The 20,063-nt window shown below is 35.0% G+C and overlaps 1 protein-coding gene across 1 annotated transcript; it reads right to left on the reverse strand.

Moving 5' to 3' along the window:
- Positions 1-6,767: 6,767 nt before the first annotated feature.
- On the reverse strand, positions 6,768-19,596 carry LOC106080063 (uncharacterized). Its single transcript, XM_056020158.1, has 6 exons — positions 19,248-19,596; positions 18,994-19,064; positions 18,141-18,195; positions 15,759-15,853; positions 13,391-13,439; positions 6,768-8,364 (listed from the first exon to the last, which is right to left on the reverse strand). The coding sequence occupies exons 3-6, from the start codon at positions 18,172-18,174 to the stop codon at positions 7,808-7,810; spliced, it is 735 nt and encodes a 244-aa protein (XP_055876133.1). The 5' UTR covers positions 18,175-18,195; positions 18,994-19,064; positions 19,248-19,596; the 3' UTR covers positions 6,768-7,807.
- Positions 19,597-20,063: the final 467 nt, after the last annotated feature.

Raw genomic sequence — 20,063 nt, forward strand, 5'->3', positions numbered from 1 at the left:
CAAACAAAATGCACGCGCGTTTTTTAACCAGTACATACTATAAACACGTATGTGGGAAGCGTGGTCGAGAGGCTAAGTACGCTTGAACTTGGCTTGGCTACCTATAAAGGGGGCTCGAGGTTCGACACCCCCACTCAGACCTAAAGGCAGCACGGAAAACCTTCTCCCGCATACCCCTCCCCCAACTGGCCCATGAATGAGATTGGACCATAGCGCTCTGAGCATGCCATAAGCATGAAAGTAGCGCTATATAAAAGCTATATATTATATATATATATATATATATATATATATATATATATATATTTAAATATATATATATATATATATATATATATATATATATATATATATATGATGTATATATATATATATATATATATATATATATATATATATATATATATATATATATATATATATATAATTCTTTTCTTGACTCAGGAGTTTGGACAAGAAGAAGTAAAGGAAAGATCACTCTTTTATTTCTGCAGGTCGGAAGAACTAGAGTTACCCTACGAAAAAAAGAGGGGGGGGGTGAGAAAAAGTAGTATTCACCCGTCACAAAATAGAATGTAGGACCGTTGTGACTACGAAAGATCACTCTTTCTTTATTTCTACCTTACGTAAATTTAGCGGCAAAAAAGAGTGGGGGGGGGGAACAAATAATCTACTCTGTATTCACCCGTCACTGAAAAGCAAGGCGGAGTCAACCGTTGTGGGGCCCTATGCGAAACGGATTTTGGTAGGGATACGGATAATAAGTAAAATTTAAGAGTTTGCATTAGAAAATAAATTCGTCTATGCATTTTACTCATTCTTTACTACATACTTTACGAGCCTTGCGTGTAGTGAAGTCATACAGCATATCTTATCTTATATAATACAGACGTTTCCTACATAGTGTTATGTTATGATTAGAATTTAGTATTTGTTTCGGGAATAAGGGGAAAGTTTTACTTAGCGACAAGTGACGTGACAGATCTTTAAAAAATAAGAACCCTCTAGGATTTGATAGAGACAAGATGTTTTCCTATCACAGTAAGAATAAGAAGTACTTTACGGACCTAGTTGACATCGGACGATTCCTTTCTTAATCTGTAAACATATTTGTTGACCAACATCAGCGTCGACTACATATATTGATTGTTTCGGCCTTTCGCCGGTGTTACTGATTTAGTGGAAGGTTACCTCATGATCATTTCATTGATTACATTCGCCACCGCGGAAGAGCCTTAACAATAGATCGCGCTCAATAGCAAGAATTACCAAATGTTTCAGTCTTTCTTCGAGAATTGTTGACCTCAAGTAATTGTTCATTAGTTTGAATTACGGGTAATGCATAATGCCGTTTTTATTTATCGCGCGTAGGATTGGCGTTTTTAATATTGAATGACATCCCAAAATGACAATTTTTTTTATATATTTCATAAGATTTGTATGTTTTCAAAAGATATGAATAATTTCCGGAGATTTCCATGACTTTTTCGTAATTTTTGCTATTTCAGGAGATTTCCAGGAGCTCCTGGTAATACAGGTGGCCGCGGGAAATCTGTTAAAAGTTATAAAATGGTTTAATTTATATGAAAGTTGGCTTAAGTCCGGCCCTGCAAAATAACGGCATATGCCACGCCTTGTGTCGACTAGTTATGTATAATAAACCAGAACCAAAGAGACGGCCGGATTTGATAGACTGTACATCCGCTCAAATATAGATAGATCCTATCTACCCTTAACTCCAAAACATTTCAGAAACTCTACTGATAGATCATTCTTTCACGACGACCTGTCAAGTAAACGACTACAAGAACAAAGTCATGACTAAATATGCTATTTCTTGTAGACATAGCAAGATATCGTGATTTTTTAATGTGTGACATTTTACCCCATGCCCTGTGTCAACTTACCCCGGTGTGGGGCAAGATGTCACAACCTCAACCCAGCCACGTTTCTGTTGTATAAATCTGATACATAAAGAGATAAAGTTCATTTCATTTACTCTAGTTGTTGTCTGAATATTTAAGTTACAGCATGTTAAGTTTGGTGAGAATCAATTAATTCTAAATATGTTAAAAACATCAAAATTTTAAAATTGTGACAACTAGCCCCACCTTCCCCTATATATACAGACGCAGACGGCGAAAGAAAATCTTAATCGACCACCGGCAGCCAATGGTTATGCTTGCCTTCTCTTTGTAAAATTTCAGTATTTTGTGTTGTTTTTATTGTTCTATATATTATGCAATCGTCTGCAAATAATCTGACTTTAGTTCCTGAACTAATGCAATTTGGTAAATCACTTGTGTAAATTAGGAATAGTACTGGACATAAGACTGTTCCTTGGGGTACACCTGAGTTTACTGTTATTGGTGTTGATTTAGAGCCATTTATTATTAGTTTGTTCTCTCCCTATCAGAAAATCCTTAATCCACTTTTGCAATGGACTATCAATGCCAAAATATTTAAATTGTTTAAGCAAACTATGGTGGTGAACTTTGTCAAAAGTCTTAGAAAAATCTAGTAAGCATCAATTTCCTCACTATTATCTAAACCTTTTAAAAAATCATCAATTATTTCTATTAATTGTGTTTCACGTGATCTATATTTCCTAATGCCATGTTGGTATGGGGTGAGGACATTATGTTTGTCTAAGTGGTTTATGGTGTTACTACTACATATTATGTGCGCTGGGATTTACATGTGATGCTGGTAAGTGATACTGGTCTATAGTTTCCTATTTCAGATTTTTCTCCTTTTTTAAATAGCTTCTTTTCAGTCCGTCGGTACTCTGCCCTGGTAAGAGATGCCTGAAAAAGTATTTTGAACACTAGTGCTAGCTCATTGCTTAGTTCTTTGAGTAATCTTGCTGGAATACCATCAGGTCCAGATGCTTTATTCGGTTTAATAGAATTACTAATGGTAGAATAATATACTTTATTTGCTTTTAATTTTTTTAATATGTTAATTAATTAAAGTCATTTATTGAGTATCATCAAATTTTACTATTTCGAAGCTTTCAATTTTGAATTATCAAAGCTTCCGACTTTGGTCTGAAACTAAAAATAATACAAGAATTCCTTTCTAAAATATTATTATTATTTTGTATTCTTCTGTAGACCTTCATTTGATCAATGTAACTCATTCAAGAGACTAGGTGAAGTTGTAGAAACCTTAAGATTTTCATTTATTTTACGCTGCGGTTAGGCAGTACGTAGTAACACGCATACTTTGAGTTTTTTTTTTTTTTTTATTTTGAATACATCTTTAATATTTGTAAACTTTTTAACCAATAAAAAGATAGAAACTCGTTTAGGCTTGGGATCCACTGTCATGAGTAAACCGTGGAAAGTCTGCAAGACTAACATCAGCTTCCCAGTAAAAGTAAAACTGTATTTTTTGCTAGAGGTCTTCATGCCAGCCACAGTATTGACTTGTATAAGTACAAACTCTTTATCTTCTTATCCTGGTATCTGATACCCAACAGTTTTTTGTATCACAACCATTTAGACGTAGAGACCATTACGCACTATCAAAAGTTATTCTTCAAGACACTGTTATAAACTTGGTGGTGGCACAGAGAGGAGTAGTGGTGTGTGTGTGGTCAGCCGACGCAAATCGCCCCAGGCCAGCGCTCGACGAGCGGTCAACCGTGACGAGTTACGACTGTCAGCCGAGACTAGTGTCAACACGGCGGTTCGGGAAGGATCGACGTCGTGAACAGAGCTCAGGAGCGTCACGAGAGTTGTAGTCATCTGACCACCTAGAAACGTCGAGCGGCGTTCTGTCCGGTTCGAGAAGGCCAGTAGGGACCCTATATAAGAGCGGAGGTGTCGCAGTCCAGACGGTTCACGACAGAAGGTTCAGAAAGGAGGTTTACGACAGAAGGTCCACTACAGTCCGGTCGACTACAGCACAGTTCAGCGGTGTGGTTCTGTACGGAGCATTACGACGGTTCAGTGCGGAGTACTGTCAAGTACAGTTGAGACGGCTGGCGTCCTGATCTTGGTCTGCGATCGAGTCCGACACAATGAGCCTAGTGTGTGAAGTCAGTCCTGAACTGTTGAACCCAGTGCGAGCCCGGAACGAGACGGAGAGGCAAGTGCAAGAGTCGATACGGCGGAACGGCTATTAACAAGAGAGATATTTGTACAGTGTACGTGTTGCCAATTGTACAGTATTGGCTGTTATTTATTCAACTATTAAAGTTTTACGTTACTCTGGAGCCCTGAGTTGTCAAGTTCTTTAAGTTGGTGGTGTATGGTGCAGTTTGCAGAGAGCCTGGATAGTGAGATTCGTAACAATACAGTGGAGGGATCACGAAAGGTTCGTCCAAAGAAAAGCTGGCTGGATAACATAAAAGAATGGGCTGGCCTCCCTCCTGATATCTTGCTTAATACAGCAGCTGTCGGAGTTAAGTCTTAAAGCACCCCACTGTCAAAATCAAGGGACAGATGAGATGATGAGAACTCCGTGTAACTCATATAGTGAAATAAAGGTCAGAGTGACATGGAAAATTATTTTAAGTAAGAAAGAAATTCGAACTAGAACCTTCAATGATGGATGATGAACTTGATTGTCACTGAATCATTGAATTACTAATAAAGTTAGAAAATTTTACTTGTTCATTTTTAGTTTAGAAATTTTTTGCGAACAATTTAATTATATAGGCCTGCATTTGATTTAAACAGAATACACATAAAACAAGAATAATTAATTACTATAAATTGTGTTGCGAATCTTTGTTTTTCTTTTTTTTTTTCTTTTTTGGATTCGTGTGTTGTCATTGACAATGAATAATTGTGCAAAGTTTCACTTTGATCCAAGAATGGAAGCGGTAGAGATAACGTGTAGAAGATTTAAATTTACTCTAAGCCTCATTAATATAAAATAGATCGATTGTTGGTCCAAGCAAAAAAAAATGTTTTTTTTTACAGCTAATGTTAACAGTAATCTGCGTTTTCTTAATTTTTTGTACGTATTTTTCAACACTTCTTTTGTAATTTACAAATTGTTTGGTTAATGAACCACTGCAAGGATAAGGGAGGTAAAGATCGGTTTAGAGTTTAGATAAATGAAAATTCTGTACAGATGAGAATAAAAACATATACTTCTATATTTTTTTTACAAGATGTCTGATTTTCTTAACTTATGTGTGTTTTTGTTCTAATCATTGGTTTTAGACACTAATATTTTTTATTCTTTTTTCTTTTTAGATTGACAAAGAAAGCAACCGTTTATGTGAGTGATAGAATATCAAAATCAAAATGTAATTTTGTTCCTAAAAGTGTACATCTGTATCATGGTTTATAGTATGAGAGTTATAATGGCACACTTTTTTTAAGATTACACAAACTCTCTATTTGTCTGTCTGAATAAAACGTTTTTACACGTTATTTATCCCACATCCAATCTCGTATTAAGTTGAATTTTTCGCACAATTATTTACTGCACCTGACAAATCAAGAATCAATAAAGAAAAATAACAAATTAATTAACTATTGGTAATTAATATTTAAAAAAAAAAAAAGATTTTAAAATTTTATGCGAAATGTAATTCTATCATTTAGTTTGGATCAGTCATAAGTCATCATTAAATAATTAATTACCAATAGTTACTTAACTAATAGGTTATATTTTTTTGTATTGATTCTTTTGTTGTCAAGTAAAAAGAAATAATAGCACTAGGGAAGAAGGAGCATTTTTGAAGTCTGTAATATATTGTATCGTTTTGAAGACATCAACGAACTTTTGATATCTCTGTGTAAGCTCGTAGTCTCGTTCTAGCTTAGTTGGAGCATGTTTGAAAACTTCGTTTTAAGTCCGTCCTGCTAAGTTCTTATTTTTAATGTTATTGACATTGTTTGTTAAGTTAATTGCGGAAAAAACAAATGGAAATAAAATTTTTTTTTTTTGAAACATATCAAGTACGGTGCCATAAGCTTTAGGTCAGCGGTTCTCAACCTTTTAAGCTCGCCGACCCTTTTTACAATCCCCCACTCTGCCGCGACCCCCCCCCCCCCATACACACAGAATTGTATAATAGACAATAACAATCCATATTTTCGAAGGTCTTAGGCGACCCATGGCAAATGGTCAATCGACCCACAGGTTGAGAACCCCTGCTTTAAGTAGTTAAGCTGGATGTTAGCTCTTTCAAATAAAGACGATGTGTCAACGTTCCATCCAAAGCAAAAGAGAGATAGGAACGTGAAAGTCGGCCAACCGATCATATGTGGTGCCCAAACGTTTCAAAGGACAAAGTGATAGGTGAAGGTGAAACAAGCGCATAAGTTAGTTCCACGATCTGTCGTCTGCTAGTTTGAATACGTCATTATTATTATCAAATCAGAACAGATTACAAATGACAAATAATGAATTTTTATAGTTTAATTCACTTTCTTGGCATCTGGCAGGACACTGTTGTGCCATGATATAAAAAAAAACAACAGCTGTAACAAGCAAGATATACATAAATACTGTTTTTTTTTAAACAAAGCTTTTATTGAGTGAACGGAGAGCACCGTTCTATCACAACTATATCTCAATATCGCAATATATGTGCTTATATTTTTTCTATATAAAAGAAAAAAAAATAATTAGTTGCGAATAATTTATTAATTAATTTTATTAATTAATATTTTGTATTCCTGTGTTGCCATGTACAATGTATAACTGAAAATTTCTCAGAATAGAAATTGGTAGAAATAAAAGTGTAAAACAATCCACCCATGCAGAAAAACAAAGTTAGTTAATATTAGCTTTTGTAAAATAATAAGATATAAGATACAAAACGAACTTATTTTCACGTGGTTCAAGTAGCTGGATCTACGGCAGTAGAGACAGTACTAGAGACAGTACTATCGCCCAGGGACTCATACTTAATTATGATCCACCACAAAATGTAGAATAATATTAATTACCAGTAATTAATTAATTTTGTTTGACACCAACAAGGAAATTAATTCTTCACAATTAAGGCTCAATATGTGGGGTTTTAACCATATAGATGATTGTACGCATTATTTCTTTAAACTTTAAACAGTTATTTATTGTACCTTACTAGACATCATTGAATTAAAAAAATAACCAATAGTCAACTAACTATTGGTCATACTAATTTTTAAAAAGGGCAATAACGTCTACATTTTTAGAGTTGTAGCAGTAAGTGGGGAGTTCTGTCCTTTTATAAGTTTTTTTAAAAAGCTTATATGAACTCACTCTGTCTTTCTGTCTGGTAAAAAATGTGTACTCGTTATTTTTCTGCCACCCCCATTCTTGGGTAAAGTTGAAACTTCGCACTATTATTCAATGGCATAGACAAGACATGAATTAATAAAAAAAAAGGAAACAAAAAGACAACTAATAACTGATCTTTAATTATTTTATTTGACACCCACAAGGGAAACTAATCGCTCAGTATTCCACATATATGGCTAAATTTGTCGGGTTTAGTCCCCTTAAATAATTGTTAACGCTATTTCTCCCTCACACATTCTCCGATCAAGCTGATACTTTAAACAAATATTTATAATACTCAACAAAAAATATGAATCGATATGCAAAAATACTGAATTAGTCAATTTATTGTTGGTAATTAAACATTTTGTTTAATACCAAATAAGGGAAATAAAATGCACATTATTGATAGATATAGTAATAAGGACGGCGTTCTTTCTCTTAGATAAGCTTTGTTTGTTTGTTTGTTTGTCTTTTTTAAGATTGGTTATATTTTGCTTGTTTTAAAAGTATTTTTATATTCTACTTCTTATAGAAATTAAACCTTATTTTAAACAACTTCAAACCATATTTAGTTGCTTAAATCTTGAGTAAGTAGAGAACAAGTGAATTGGGAATAAGAATGTAATCTAAGGTTTTGACAATTAGTTAAAGATTTGACATACAATGTGTCTCCTCGATTTAGTTGCACATAACACAAAATACGACTCGTTCTATTGCTTATCTCCACCTGGTCCAAAGATGTAGCTACCAAAATGTCGTCATTCTCTCTATAAATAAAACCCTTGTCAAACACAGCGTTTAGGACATGTGTACGTACATCATGGCCTCTTCCTCGGCGGCTGAATCCTGATAGTCCTCTTTGATATCGATTCTTCTCATGATATTTCTGCGAATCAGTTTTGAAAAGACCTAACTGGATATGCTGGCCAGTGCTGGTGCTAACGGACACACGGCATTTATAAATGCCATTGCAGGACGCTGTGAATATTCCTGTTTTGGGCTCATAGCCGCCCGAATTGTACGCCACAGCTGTGAAACAGTCTACTATCCTGTGTTCCTCCAAATTCCACTCATCTGTTTTCACGTCCACATGTGCACTAAAGATAACATGCATGGATGGATAATCTGAAATTTAACAAAAATTAAATTATAAACAAAAGATTAATTCACAAATAGCAATATTTAAAGATCAATTATATACTCTTTTTCTTTATCATAAAACTTATATCAAATCACTGTAAAAAGTTTGTAGTACACGTTATTTTCCACACCCAATCTCGGATCAAGCAAAATTCTGAACAATTATTTCTTTTACCAGACAACACAAGAATAACAAATAACCAATCAGTTACTTAACCATTGGTAGTTTAATTATTCTGTTTAGTATCTGGAACAAGAGAAAGAGAGTGTACTTGACTGTAGTGGTGGTATAAGCTGAATTAGTCACCTTAATAAGTCGCCGCTCTAAGTTAAAATAAGCAATATATATCTATACAATATTTTCTAGTCATTAGTACCTCAGAGTTGTTAGCATGTTTGCCCGATGAGGCGTGCGCCATGAATTTGAATTGAGGTCGTTCTTTTTTTTTTTTTTTAAGTTTTAAAACTAATTGCAATAAAATTCTCCCCCCCCCCCCCCATTTTCCCAACTGGTCTAGATAAGTGATAGGTTCATATCGTATTGAGAAAGCTAAAAAAAATGAAAAAGCACTAATTAAAATCATCTGTTTTGTAGGCAACGCAGGTAAAAATGCAGGTTTTTATTTTTAGAATTACTTTTTGTATGGCGCAAAGTTTATGCTACATCAAGGTCAATGCGCTCTAGTCTCATCTTTTTTTATTTAGTCTCTCAGAAAACACAACTCAACAGGGGCGTAGCTAGAAATTTTCCGGGGGGGGGGGGGCTTGACATCTTTGGGGGCCCATGCAATTTTCGTAATATTTAATAGTTAATGTAAAAAAAAAACTTTATTTGTGGGCGCCCCTCAAGTGGATTTTCAAATTCTTCCCTCTTCTCCCTAACCCTAGCTATGCCACTGCAACTCATCTTTGATTGGAAATCAAACCTTCTTGATCGGTAGTCAAGTGGTGTATTCAGTGGCGTAGCTAGGGTGGGGGATGTGGTGAGAATTTGAAGATCCCTCAGGGCCCCCACTTGAGGAGGGCCCCCAAATGAGAGTCCATAATTTTTTTGTAAATAAATTAAATAATGAGTCACTGCCATGTACTCTTGCTTTTCAAGTTGTTTTATAAGTTAGTGACCCTAGTTGCAGAGTATTAACTCTTTCCGTGCGGGTTTACTCTTAATTTCAAGGAGTAACTTCCATAGCGCTGACTAGTGCAGTGTTACTCTCAGGAAGTAACTTGGTATATACTGCAGGCATGTCAAACATGACGTTCGGGGGCCGCATGCGGCCCGCGACCAATTTGCATGCGGCCCGCTTGCTCACCTAAAAAAATAAATATCAAAATAATGTTAAAATATTACGCTGGAAAATTAGAGATGACAAGCTAATTCAATTCAAAAATAGTATTTGTTAAACTGAACAACGAGTGAGTCTGCAGTTAAAGCAAGCTAAAGCTACATTTTGTCAAACTTAATTGCAAGTCATAACAAATCATTTAGTAAATGTGATTTTATGAAGGAGTGTGTCGTTAAAGTTGCGGAAGTAATTTGTTCAGTAAAGGTGAAAGCGTTTAAAGAAATAGCGTTAACTAGTGACACTGTGGCAGATAGAATAAATGACATGTCAGTCAGATTGTGTGAACAATTAAAGAACAAAATAGTCAATTTTTAAATTATTTTCATTGGCTCTCGATGAGTCAACTGATGTAACGGGTGTAGCATAGTAGGCTATATTCATAAGGGCCTGTGACAGGATTTTGAGATACATGAAGAGCTACTTGAGTTCTGTTCTATACATAACACCACAACAAGCGAAGATGTTTTTGAGAAATAACTGGAAGTGAAATTACAGTACAATTTACCCATGGTAAAGCTAGCTAGTCTAATAAAGGTTGGCGCACCAACAATGAAATGAAATTGTTTTGATGCAAAGCTACTTGGAAAAATAAGAGAGAATTATGCTAATTTTAAATTTGCTCATTTTCAGTGCATCATTCACCAAGAAACATTCTGCGCACAGCAACTAGTTCTAACGTGTCATGAGACCAGTTTCAGTCGCTCTCAATTTTATTCGTTTATTGGTTTAAATACTAGCAAATTTTCAATGTTTCTGGATGAAATAGGACACGAATTTGATTGTGCTCCCTACTACACAGAAGTCCGCCGGCTTTCTTGTCATAAAGTATTGTAGAGATTTTTGCACTGGCCACAAGAAAAGTGAAACTGGCGAATGGGTTCGGGATTTGGCATTTGCAGTTTATCTCACTGGTCAATGCAAAACTTGAACTTGAATTGGAAACTCAAATTAAAGGCAAAACTGTCACAACTGTGTCTGATCACGTGAAGTGTTTGAAGCAAAATTACGACTGTGAATAAACCAAATATGAAAAGAAATCTTGTTCACTTCTCGACGTGTCAGGGGCTAAAAAGATTAGATACGGCTACAACATTTGGTAAATATGTCTTATACCTGGAATCGTTAGTTCTTAAAGACATTGGACAGGACCTTGATCTGTGCACATGTCAAACTTATGATACCGCAGCCACAATGAGAAGCCGTCTGTCTGACCTGCAGAAACGTCTCTTAGACATAAATCCAAAGGCAACATTTCTGAACTGTGATAATCACTCTCTGAACCTGGCAGCTCCTCCTTCTTCTGAGATAGATCCAGCAATTGTCACCTTTTTTTTTGGAACTGTACATGAATAGTTAATTTTTTTTTTCCAATTCACCCCAGAGATGGGCTAACCTGAAAGAAGCTGAAGCCGGGAGTTTAAGAAAGGAAAGTAATACAAGGTGGTCCGCAAGAGAAGAAGCTACGTTGGCAGTTTCCTTGTATCTCGACAAAATCATCAAACCGTTGGACAAACTTTATGAATCAACAACTGAAAGAATTGTCATTAGAAGCAGTGCACAGAATCTTCTTCGTGCAGTGGAAATATTTTTGCTTATCTGGAATTGTGGTCAAATGTCCTTCGCACAATCAATATAGTTCAGAATAAACTACTAAAGTCTGTACATACGGGAAGCTGTCGAAGAAATTAAAACCATTTCGTGCTTCTGCAAAATGATGAACAACGGACGAAACTGATCAGCCAATACATCGAAAAAGCAAAAAAGGTAATGAATGTCATGGAGTTCCTGTAATCAAAATAACCAGACTTGATGAGGAGTTGAGTTCTGATGTAGGACTGTCCATAGAACTGTAATTCAAACGTGTTGCGACAGAAGTGCTGGACAGACTTTATATGGAGATGAAGGACAGATTACAAAGGCTGGAAAACCATGTGGACACCTTTGTGTTTCTTCTTGAACCAAGATACCTCTTGGAGTCTATGCATGATGAGAAGCTGATGACAAACTGAGTTACTTTTTCCTTTTTGTATGATGAAATACAGTCGAATCGCTTGTTCAATGATGTCATTGATGCACGAGCACTTTTGATCAACAAAACAATCACCAACTGACATATTGAGGAAGCTTGCTTCGTTTGGTGATTTTGTGTGCTCAAACCTTGCAACCCCTATCCGAATACTGCTAACTCAGGCCACTTAGATTGCGTCATTTTAGAGATCATTCTCAAAGCTCAAGTTAATCAAAAACTATCTCAGGAGCACAATGACGCAAGAAAGGCTTAGAAGCATGGCATTAATGTCTGTGGAGTCACAAATACTAAACAATACTGATGTAGATGATTTTATAGATGTCTTTGCTCCACAGAAAGCACGACGTGAAGCGATATGAATTGAGATTTGTCACTTGTGCATTATTTCGCGAATAAAAAAAGGTATTATTAAAGGAGTCTTAATGATTACTTTTTTGTTAATTTTACTGATATACTGTACCAATTTGAATTTAGACTTATATATTTATTAAGTACATTATCTCATTTCATGATGTCGAATGTCAAAATGCACCGGGTCCCCAAAAGAAGTCAATCCCCATTGAGCCCCCAAATCCCTAGCTGCGCCCCTGGGTATATTCCACTAGGCCACGGGTCTAATGGTTTCAATATTTGCAGCCCGAAAATCAGAATCTATACAAGATAGAACGTGTTGCCAACGTAGTGGTATCGTGTGGCTGGCTGACGTTTTTATTATCAGCATTGCATTGTTGATATTCTGAATGATTATCTAATTGACCTACGGAATGTTTTCAAATTTGGAATATGTACTTCCCTCTAGTCAAGTGACTTACTGGTCGTGATATTTTCAATGATGAGAGTCTCAGTATTATAGATTTGTAGGACACTGCTTACAAAATCCAGTTATAATTTTGTTTTTGCAATGCAGATAGTTTAGTGTATGTAAAAGATTTCTTTCTTTGAAAAAAAAGAATTAAAGTAATCGGTAAATCATTGTCAGTTCGTACAACAGAACACACATAAATTACTTTATTACTAAATTACATTAATTTATTAAGGTATATGACACAAATGTATGCATAACTGTCTCTCTATGCAGTTGGCGTACGAAAAATCACCTTCACTATTTTTAAAGTTAAGAATTAGTTTTAAAAATGGTAGCCTATAATTTTAAGAAATAAAAAGGCTTAAATATTATTTTTAAAACAAAACTGCTTTCAGAAAACAAATAGTAACCCCTGCATTGACAATTTTACAAGCCTCAAAATATCATGAGCTTGGACTTTACATGACTTTACTTGTTAAGTTAAACGGATGGATGGACAGACCCTCTCAAAACTAAATGCGCCTTTACCCTTTTCGGTGGTCGCCAAACACTGATCATTAACCTTTACCTTGTACATTTAGAATTGTGCCTTAAGCCTTCAGGTGTGGATAGACGTGGTTGGTTGATCAATTGTGGATAAAATATCGTCTTAGGTCACGATTCATATCTTATATAATACAGACGTTACTTCAAAAAAGAAGATGATTATTTGTAGGTCAATGTGAGATTTGATATTTTCTTTGAAGTCTAGTAGTTTGTGGTTTATTATTTCAGGTGAGATAGTTTATGGCTAGATCTGACGTAAAAGTTACCCAGAAACAATTTATTAAATACCTTTAGTATTTTCCAGCACCAAGACAACTTCACTCAAAACATCCTGCAACTGAAATGATAGGACATTAAACACAGCTTCATTAAGTGACAATGACGTTAATTGTATTGTTTAAGATGCTGAAATAAATAGAGAAAAAATGAATATTTATTTAAAAAAAAGTATCTTATATAAGCGGATTTAGTGTCGCACATGCGTCATGCTCTCTCTGGTGTGCTCCTTGGTCATGGGTGTTAGAGAAATAACGTGTACAATTATCTAAATGGGACAAAACCCTGTTTATTAAACAATATGATAATACTGAAAGATTAATTTCATTTGTTGGTATTAAACAAAATAATTAATTACCAGTAATTAATTGATTAATTGATTTTTTTGTATTGATTCATGTATTGTCTATGCCAAAGAAAAATTATGCAAGTTTCAACTTGATCCGAGAATGGGTGTGGGAGAAATAGTATGTAAAATATATTAACTGATAGACAGAGTTAGTTGATATAAGATTTGTAATCACTGTAATAAATACATTTTGAATAGAATGAACGCCATTATTATTAGCTGATAAAAACTTGCTTGACTAAAAAGAACTAACTTCCATCGATCCAAATGCTCGCCTCGGTCTTTCTTTTTATATATTCCAAAAAGACTTTTTAGAAGCCATGGATTTACATAAGACTTGACAAGATCTTAGCTTGGAAATTTCCTAGTTATCTAGAATACTTTTATAACCCTATTCGCGACGCGATAGTGTTAACTGTGTGTGATCAGCTGACATATGTGACACAGGCCAGCAATACAGTTTAGCGTGCTAAATCGAAGGGCAAGGGACAGTACTGGCATGAACTTTGCACGCAAATATGACCAGTGTTATGGTCATCTGATCATATGTAAGCCTGCGAGGACGAGAGACACAGTGAGTAAGAAAAGAGCAGTTCAGGAGAGGACAGTGAGTAGACCGGGACTGTTAGTCTGCCATGAAGTCGGTCCTGGTAGAGTCCTCGAGTGAAACGTACGAGTCCAGGAAGAGACAGTAGAGTTTATGAGTTTAGTACAGTGATATACAGTCTAACGTTGTAGTAGTTGATTGTGTTGCCAATTGTGTCGAATTGGCTGTTTTATTTTACCAGTATTAAAGTAACAGATTATTGTGGAGCTCTTGTTGTCAGATTCTTGATGTGTTGTGTGTTTAGCAGTGTTTACAGAACTCCTGATTAGGAGAGAGAGAAACGTAACAGTACGTATTTTTTTTTCTTTTAACACGCTTCTTAAATCATTACCGAATGCGCAGTTGAGCATGACAGCAAGTGAAAAAAAAAGCAGAATATTTGTTAACAAACATCTTATAATATGGCAAGATTTGTCTCCCTTTCTCTATATAAAACAAGATTAACTAATTACTGTGAATTAATTAACTAATTGGGTAATCTTTTATTGGTTCGTGTGTTGGCATTGACAATGAACAATTTCTGCGATTTTTTATTTGATTTGAGAATGGAAAATGGGAGAGAAAGCCTTTACAATGTATATACCAGATAGCTTCATAATACGAAAACACGGTCAAATAAAATTAGGATTTAGATCTACAGAAACCAACAGTGTGAAGTTAACCAATGGATTTAGCTCCAAAAATGACTTTAACTTTGAAGATTCGAAATATTTGACAAGTAAATGTCCTAAGAACATACACACTGAAGAAAAAAGAATGGACAGTAATTGTTTATCTTCTTATTTTATATAATACAGACGTTACTTCAAAAAAGATGATTATGTCCTACGTGTCATGCATCTAGTCATGCATGTTAACCAATAACTTAAATTCTGCTAAGTCACTGGTTTTTCTGGTTAGCTCAAGCAACCCTTTCCATGCTCTAATAGCACTAGGGAAGAAGGAGTATTTGTAGGCCTACAAATTTGTCCTAGCATATGGGATGAGGAATGTGCCTTTATCTTTGTGTATTTCTGATTATTTGATCAAATTTTGTGTTTGTATTTGAAGATTATGGTTCAGTATTTTATGTATAATTGCTACTTTACTTTTAAGTCTTCTATCCTGATGGCCCTTTAATTTTAGTGATATCACTAAAGGTGTTAATCAAGTCAATAGCTTATGTTTAATCGTCGCTCTACAGTTCACCATATGCAGCACTCAGCAACACCACTTTTATTAAGTACCATTAACTTACGAACAAGCTGGTAATTGTAGAAATGTAATAGAACTTTTATGTGTTCTAAAAATCTTCACAAAAAAAAAGGCTTCACCGTTTGAATATTCAAACACCTTTTTATTCTTGTAGGACTACTTAGTACATAAACCCTCCACTAAAAACAGACAATAATACAGAATATCGTACAAGACGTGAATTGACTTACATGGCAAAGATCTAAAGGTTTGTCCGTAGCTGTCTTATTTTCCCATGCCAGATTTCTGTCTTTGAACTGGTGAGCTTTAGGTGCTGTGATATTTTCTAACAAAAGGTTTAAAAGTTACAGGTTACAGGTCTAAATTCTCTTGCAGAAGTATATATATATATATATATATATATATATATATATATATATATATATATATACATAGAAGTCTAATTCATAAAGCGCTGGCTGTGAGTGTGTATGTGTTTCGTGTGTGAATGTTGTTCATATTTGCATCTATATTGTTATTGTGACAGAAGTTACGCTGAGGTGGTCGAATTGTAGTCAAACCATTTGATTGGACTAATAAAAATTATCTTTTCGTATCTTAGAATGAAGTTGAAATCAGACCGTTTGGTTTCAATTTTTAGTTCACTTGGAAGATGACTTTATTATGTTTTGATTGTGGGTTTTAGTTTCTTAAACACTTGTGTCATTAAATTTCTGTCTATAGTTTGAAAGTTATGTGTCTATGTTTTGCATACAGTCAGAAAGTTACATACAATGCTATATGAGTACATACAATGAGTTTCAATGCTATATGAAATATCATGTGTGTGTATGTGTTTAAGTCATATCTTGAAAAGCTAAAACGTTCACCTAAATATAAATAAATATGTAGAATCTGAGAAGGGTTTAGAGCTTTGAGAAAAAAAAAGAGCAGGGATCCCCCATCCAAGAATGCCCAAAGTTTATATTGATATTTTCAGATATTGTTACAGGCTTATTAAGGCCCATTCATGTATGATCAATAAAGCAGTATTATAGTCTATTTTTTTTATTTTTAGTATTACTATTATTATTTATTATTATTATTATGTTAGAAATGAACGAGTAGTCATTCTCTGGCGCTGCCAGGGTCGAGTTTCGCTAAAGAGAAACAAAATTCATCGTAGTCCCTTTAACAGTTTCCACTGAGGAATTTTCTGGTGATGTGGCAGGTCTGCAGCAGTACCGCCCTCTGACAGGCAACGAGGATGTTCCTAGGAATGTTAAGGGCCTTGAAGGTGTCTGTGAGGTCAGTTGTTATTATCCCCTCGGTTGATATAACAATGGGGTATATTGTTATTTTGGACAATTTCCATAGACGCTTAATCTCCAAGCCTAGGTTCCCATATTTTCTTTGTTTTTCTATCTCAGTTTTTCTTAAATTATGAGACAGTGGTACGGCGATATCGATAATGGTAGCGGTTTTTTCTTTTTTATCGATGAACAGCAGATCCGGGCGATTGAAATCTACCGTTTTGTGGGTCAGAATAGGCCTATCCCAGTACAGCAGATGATCAGTAGACTCGAGAACCTCTTGCGGAGAGTATTTATAATAAGGGGGAGTGTCCTTATCGATCAATTTGTACGTCAAAGCCAGGTGTTGGTGTATTAACTTTGCAACTTGGTTATGGCGACCTAGGTAGGCTGATTCTGATAGGGCTGGACATCCTGCCATAATGTGTTCAATCGACTCGCCCACATTTCCACATTTTCGGCATTTGTCGACAACATTGAGTTTCAGGATATGCTTCTCGTAATTTTTTGTCCTGATTACTCTGTCCTGTATTGATGTAACAAAGCCTTCTGTTTCAGGGTAGAGATGACCTGCTTTGAGCCATGTTAAGGAAGCAGCCTTGTCGATGTTGTCCCCATGTAATGAAGCCGGAAATTTTCCGTGGAGTGTTTTTTCTTCCCATTGGCGAATCTCATGCCCTACGTCGTCCAAACCGATATTGACATCAGCATTGTGTAGGTTCAGAGGGGTTGCATCGGAGTCGTATTTCCGTAGGAAGGAAACTAATTTGTTGCTGGAGGCGAGCAGTTTTGATCGTATTTTTAAAACTTGCATCTTACACAATTTGAAGATGTTCTGCAATCCACGACCCCCATCCTTGCTGGGCAGGTATAACCTTATGGTGGAGGACTTGGGGTGTAGGCATCGAAACTTGGTTAGTAATTTTCTAGTGAGTCTGTCAATGTCATGTAGGTCGGTGTCAGTCCATTTGATCACACCGAACGTGTAAAGGAGCACAGGGACGGCCCAGCTGTTAATTGCAGTGATGAGATTACTGCCAGACAGTTTGGTGTTGAGGATTTTATTAACTCTTTGCCTATATTTGCCAAGAAAGTCCTCTTTTAATTTTTTATGGTTTATCTTGGCATTCTGGTTTATTCCAAGATATTTATAAAGAGAGGCAGAGTTCAATTCCTCGATGCCTTCAAATGCAATGTTGGTGTTCGTTGCCTTGCCCTTTTTAATGCTTATGATGCCACACTTATCCAGGCCAAAAGACATACAGATATCGTCACTAAAGCATTTTTATTATTATTATTATTATTATTATTATTACTAACCGATCTCTTCCACCTTGTTACGTAATGTTTGCATTTCCGAGGAGACATCACCAACCTATATGAGATTTAGATTTATTTTCACACATTAATCACGAGGTAACAAATAATTCAATAGGCTACTGAATTAATCTAACTGTACACATACACAAAGCAGTTGTTAACGTATGGCTCGTTAATACAAAAGAATCAAAGCTACGCCGTTTTTTAATGATAATAAACACATTACCAGAAAATCCTGAAAACATTAAAGCTAATGGAGATATTATGTAATAGCATCAATTTGTCTTAGAAACTGACATTTGAAGCCTGGTCATTAAAACAATTCTAACGGCGGTTATTTTTCTCCCACAACCTTAACAATTCTGCTTATCAGCATCATAAACTTCAGGTAGCCTACATGTACCTGTTTTGTGGTAAGGTCGAGAGCTTTATTCAGGTAATTAATCAAATATCACTTGCAGGTGTACAGTATTATGATGCCTAATTAAAAGCATATTTAAACTGAAGCTCAATAGTCTTTCTCAAACAAACTTAACATTTATTTAGACTTTCTCTAAAAATAGCATATAGCATGTAATCGCATTTGCGCCGTTCCGAAATGTCTAAAAATACACACTACAAAACACTGTATTCGTACAAGCGTATTCTAATCTAGAAATACCTGAATTTTATTTGTTTTTATCTGCGTTCCTTGTCTTACAATCTTTTCCAAGCTTTTTTACTCACTTGACCTTTCTACAGTCATCAGAAAGTAAAAGCTTAGGAGATTTGCATTTCACATTGATCAAAATCACGGAGTACAACAAAAACAAACCCTTCGAGGAAGTGATACAACATACAATTTTTAGCGTACCTTTATGGCTAAAGTTGTTAAACTGTCTTGTAAAACAACAAGCTTTTTATTTGAAGAATTTAGGGTGAGATCTAGACAATAAAAAAAATTGAATGAATGAAGCAATTTTTTTTTTTGTAATTCTTATAACTAATACTTTACTGCAGACTGTAGTCAAATGCTTAATGTATACTTTTACAACTTGAATATGTTTTTAAGACAAATATACTCACTGGTATCATGAACTTCTTTTCCAAGTTCTTCCACTTTCATACTGCTTGACTTTTCGTTGGTCTGTATTGTCTTCTGGAGCTGTTCAATTTGTTCTTCTAGACGTTTCTGCTCAAGCTGCCAACTCTCTGACACACCATTCAACTTGGACACACTGTGTTCATGGCTGGTGATTCACTCAGTCAGCAGTTCATTCTCAGACTGGATCTGTGTCATAAATTCGCTAGCAGAGTTGAGTTCCTGCATTATCCAATCATTCTGTTCTGTTTGTCTGCAATTTGTTTCTTTAAAGTTCTCCAGATCTTTCAATTCCTGATTTACAGTTTTGAATTTTCTGGAGTGATCCGATATAGTTTTCTCCATTTTCTCAAGTCTTTCTTTTAAAATTTTAAATTCTTTTTCATCTGTTTTAAACAAAACAAACTTTTAAATTGTTGAACATGTTAATTTACTGCATGCTGTTACAAATAATGCATTCACCGAAAGACGGACTTTTCGTTAACTATCTGTCTAGTGTTGTTGGCTATCGGTTTTTATATGGTTGAATTTCCATCTAAAATTAAATAAGTTTCTTCTCTACATTAATTTCAACCAATTAGACGTTTAAAAAAAAAAGAAAATGAAATTCAATAAAAAAAATCTTTACTTCTAATATTTTACTAAAAAACAAAGACGAATCATAAATTCCAAGATATAAATGTATTAACAACAATATAGCCATTTATCGCTTGATTGAGTTGATAAAAAAAATACTTAAAATCATTTCCATAAATATAATACATTTTAGTCTATCTAGTTATGTATGTCTACGTAGCTTGTACTACTTTTTACAATTGTCTATATCTCAAATAATTGTTTAG

This window comes from Biomphalaria glabrata, chromosome 1, assembly GCF_947242115.1.
Source record: "Biomphalaria glabrata chromosome 1, xgBioGlab47.1, whole genome shotgun sequence".
NCBI classification, from domain to species: domain Eukaryota; kingdom Metazoa; phylum Mollusca; class Gastropoda; family Planorbidae; genus Biomphalaria; species Biomphalaria glabrata.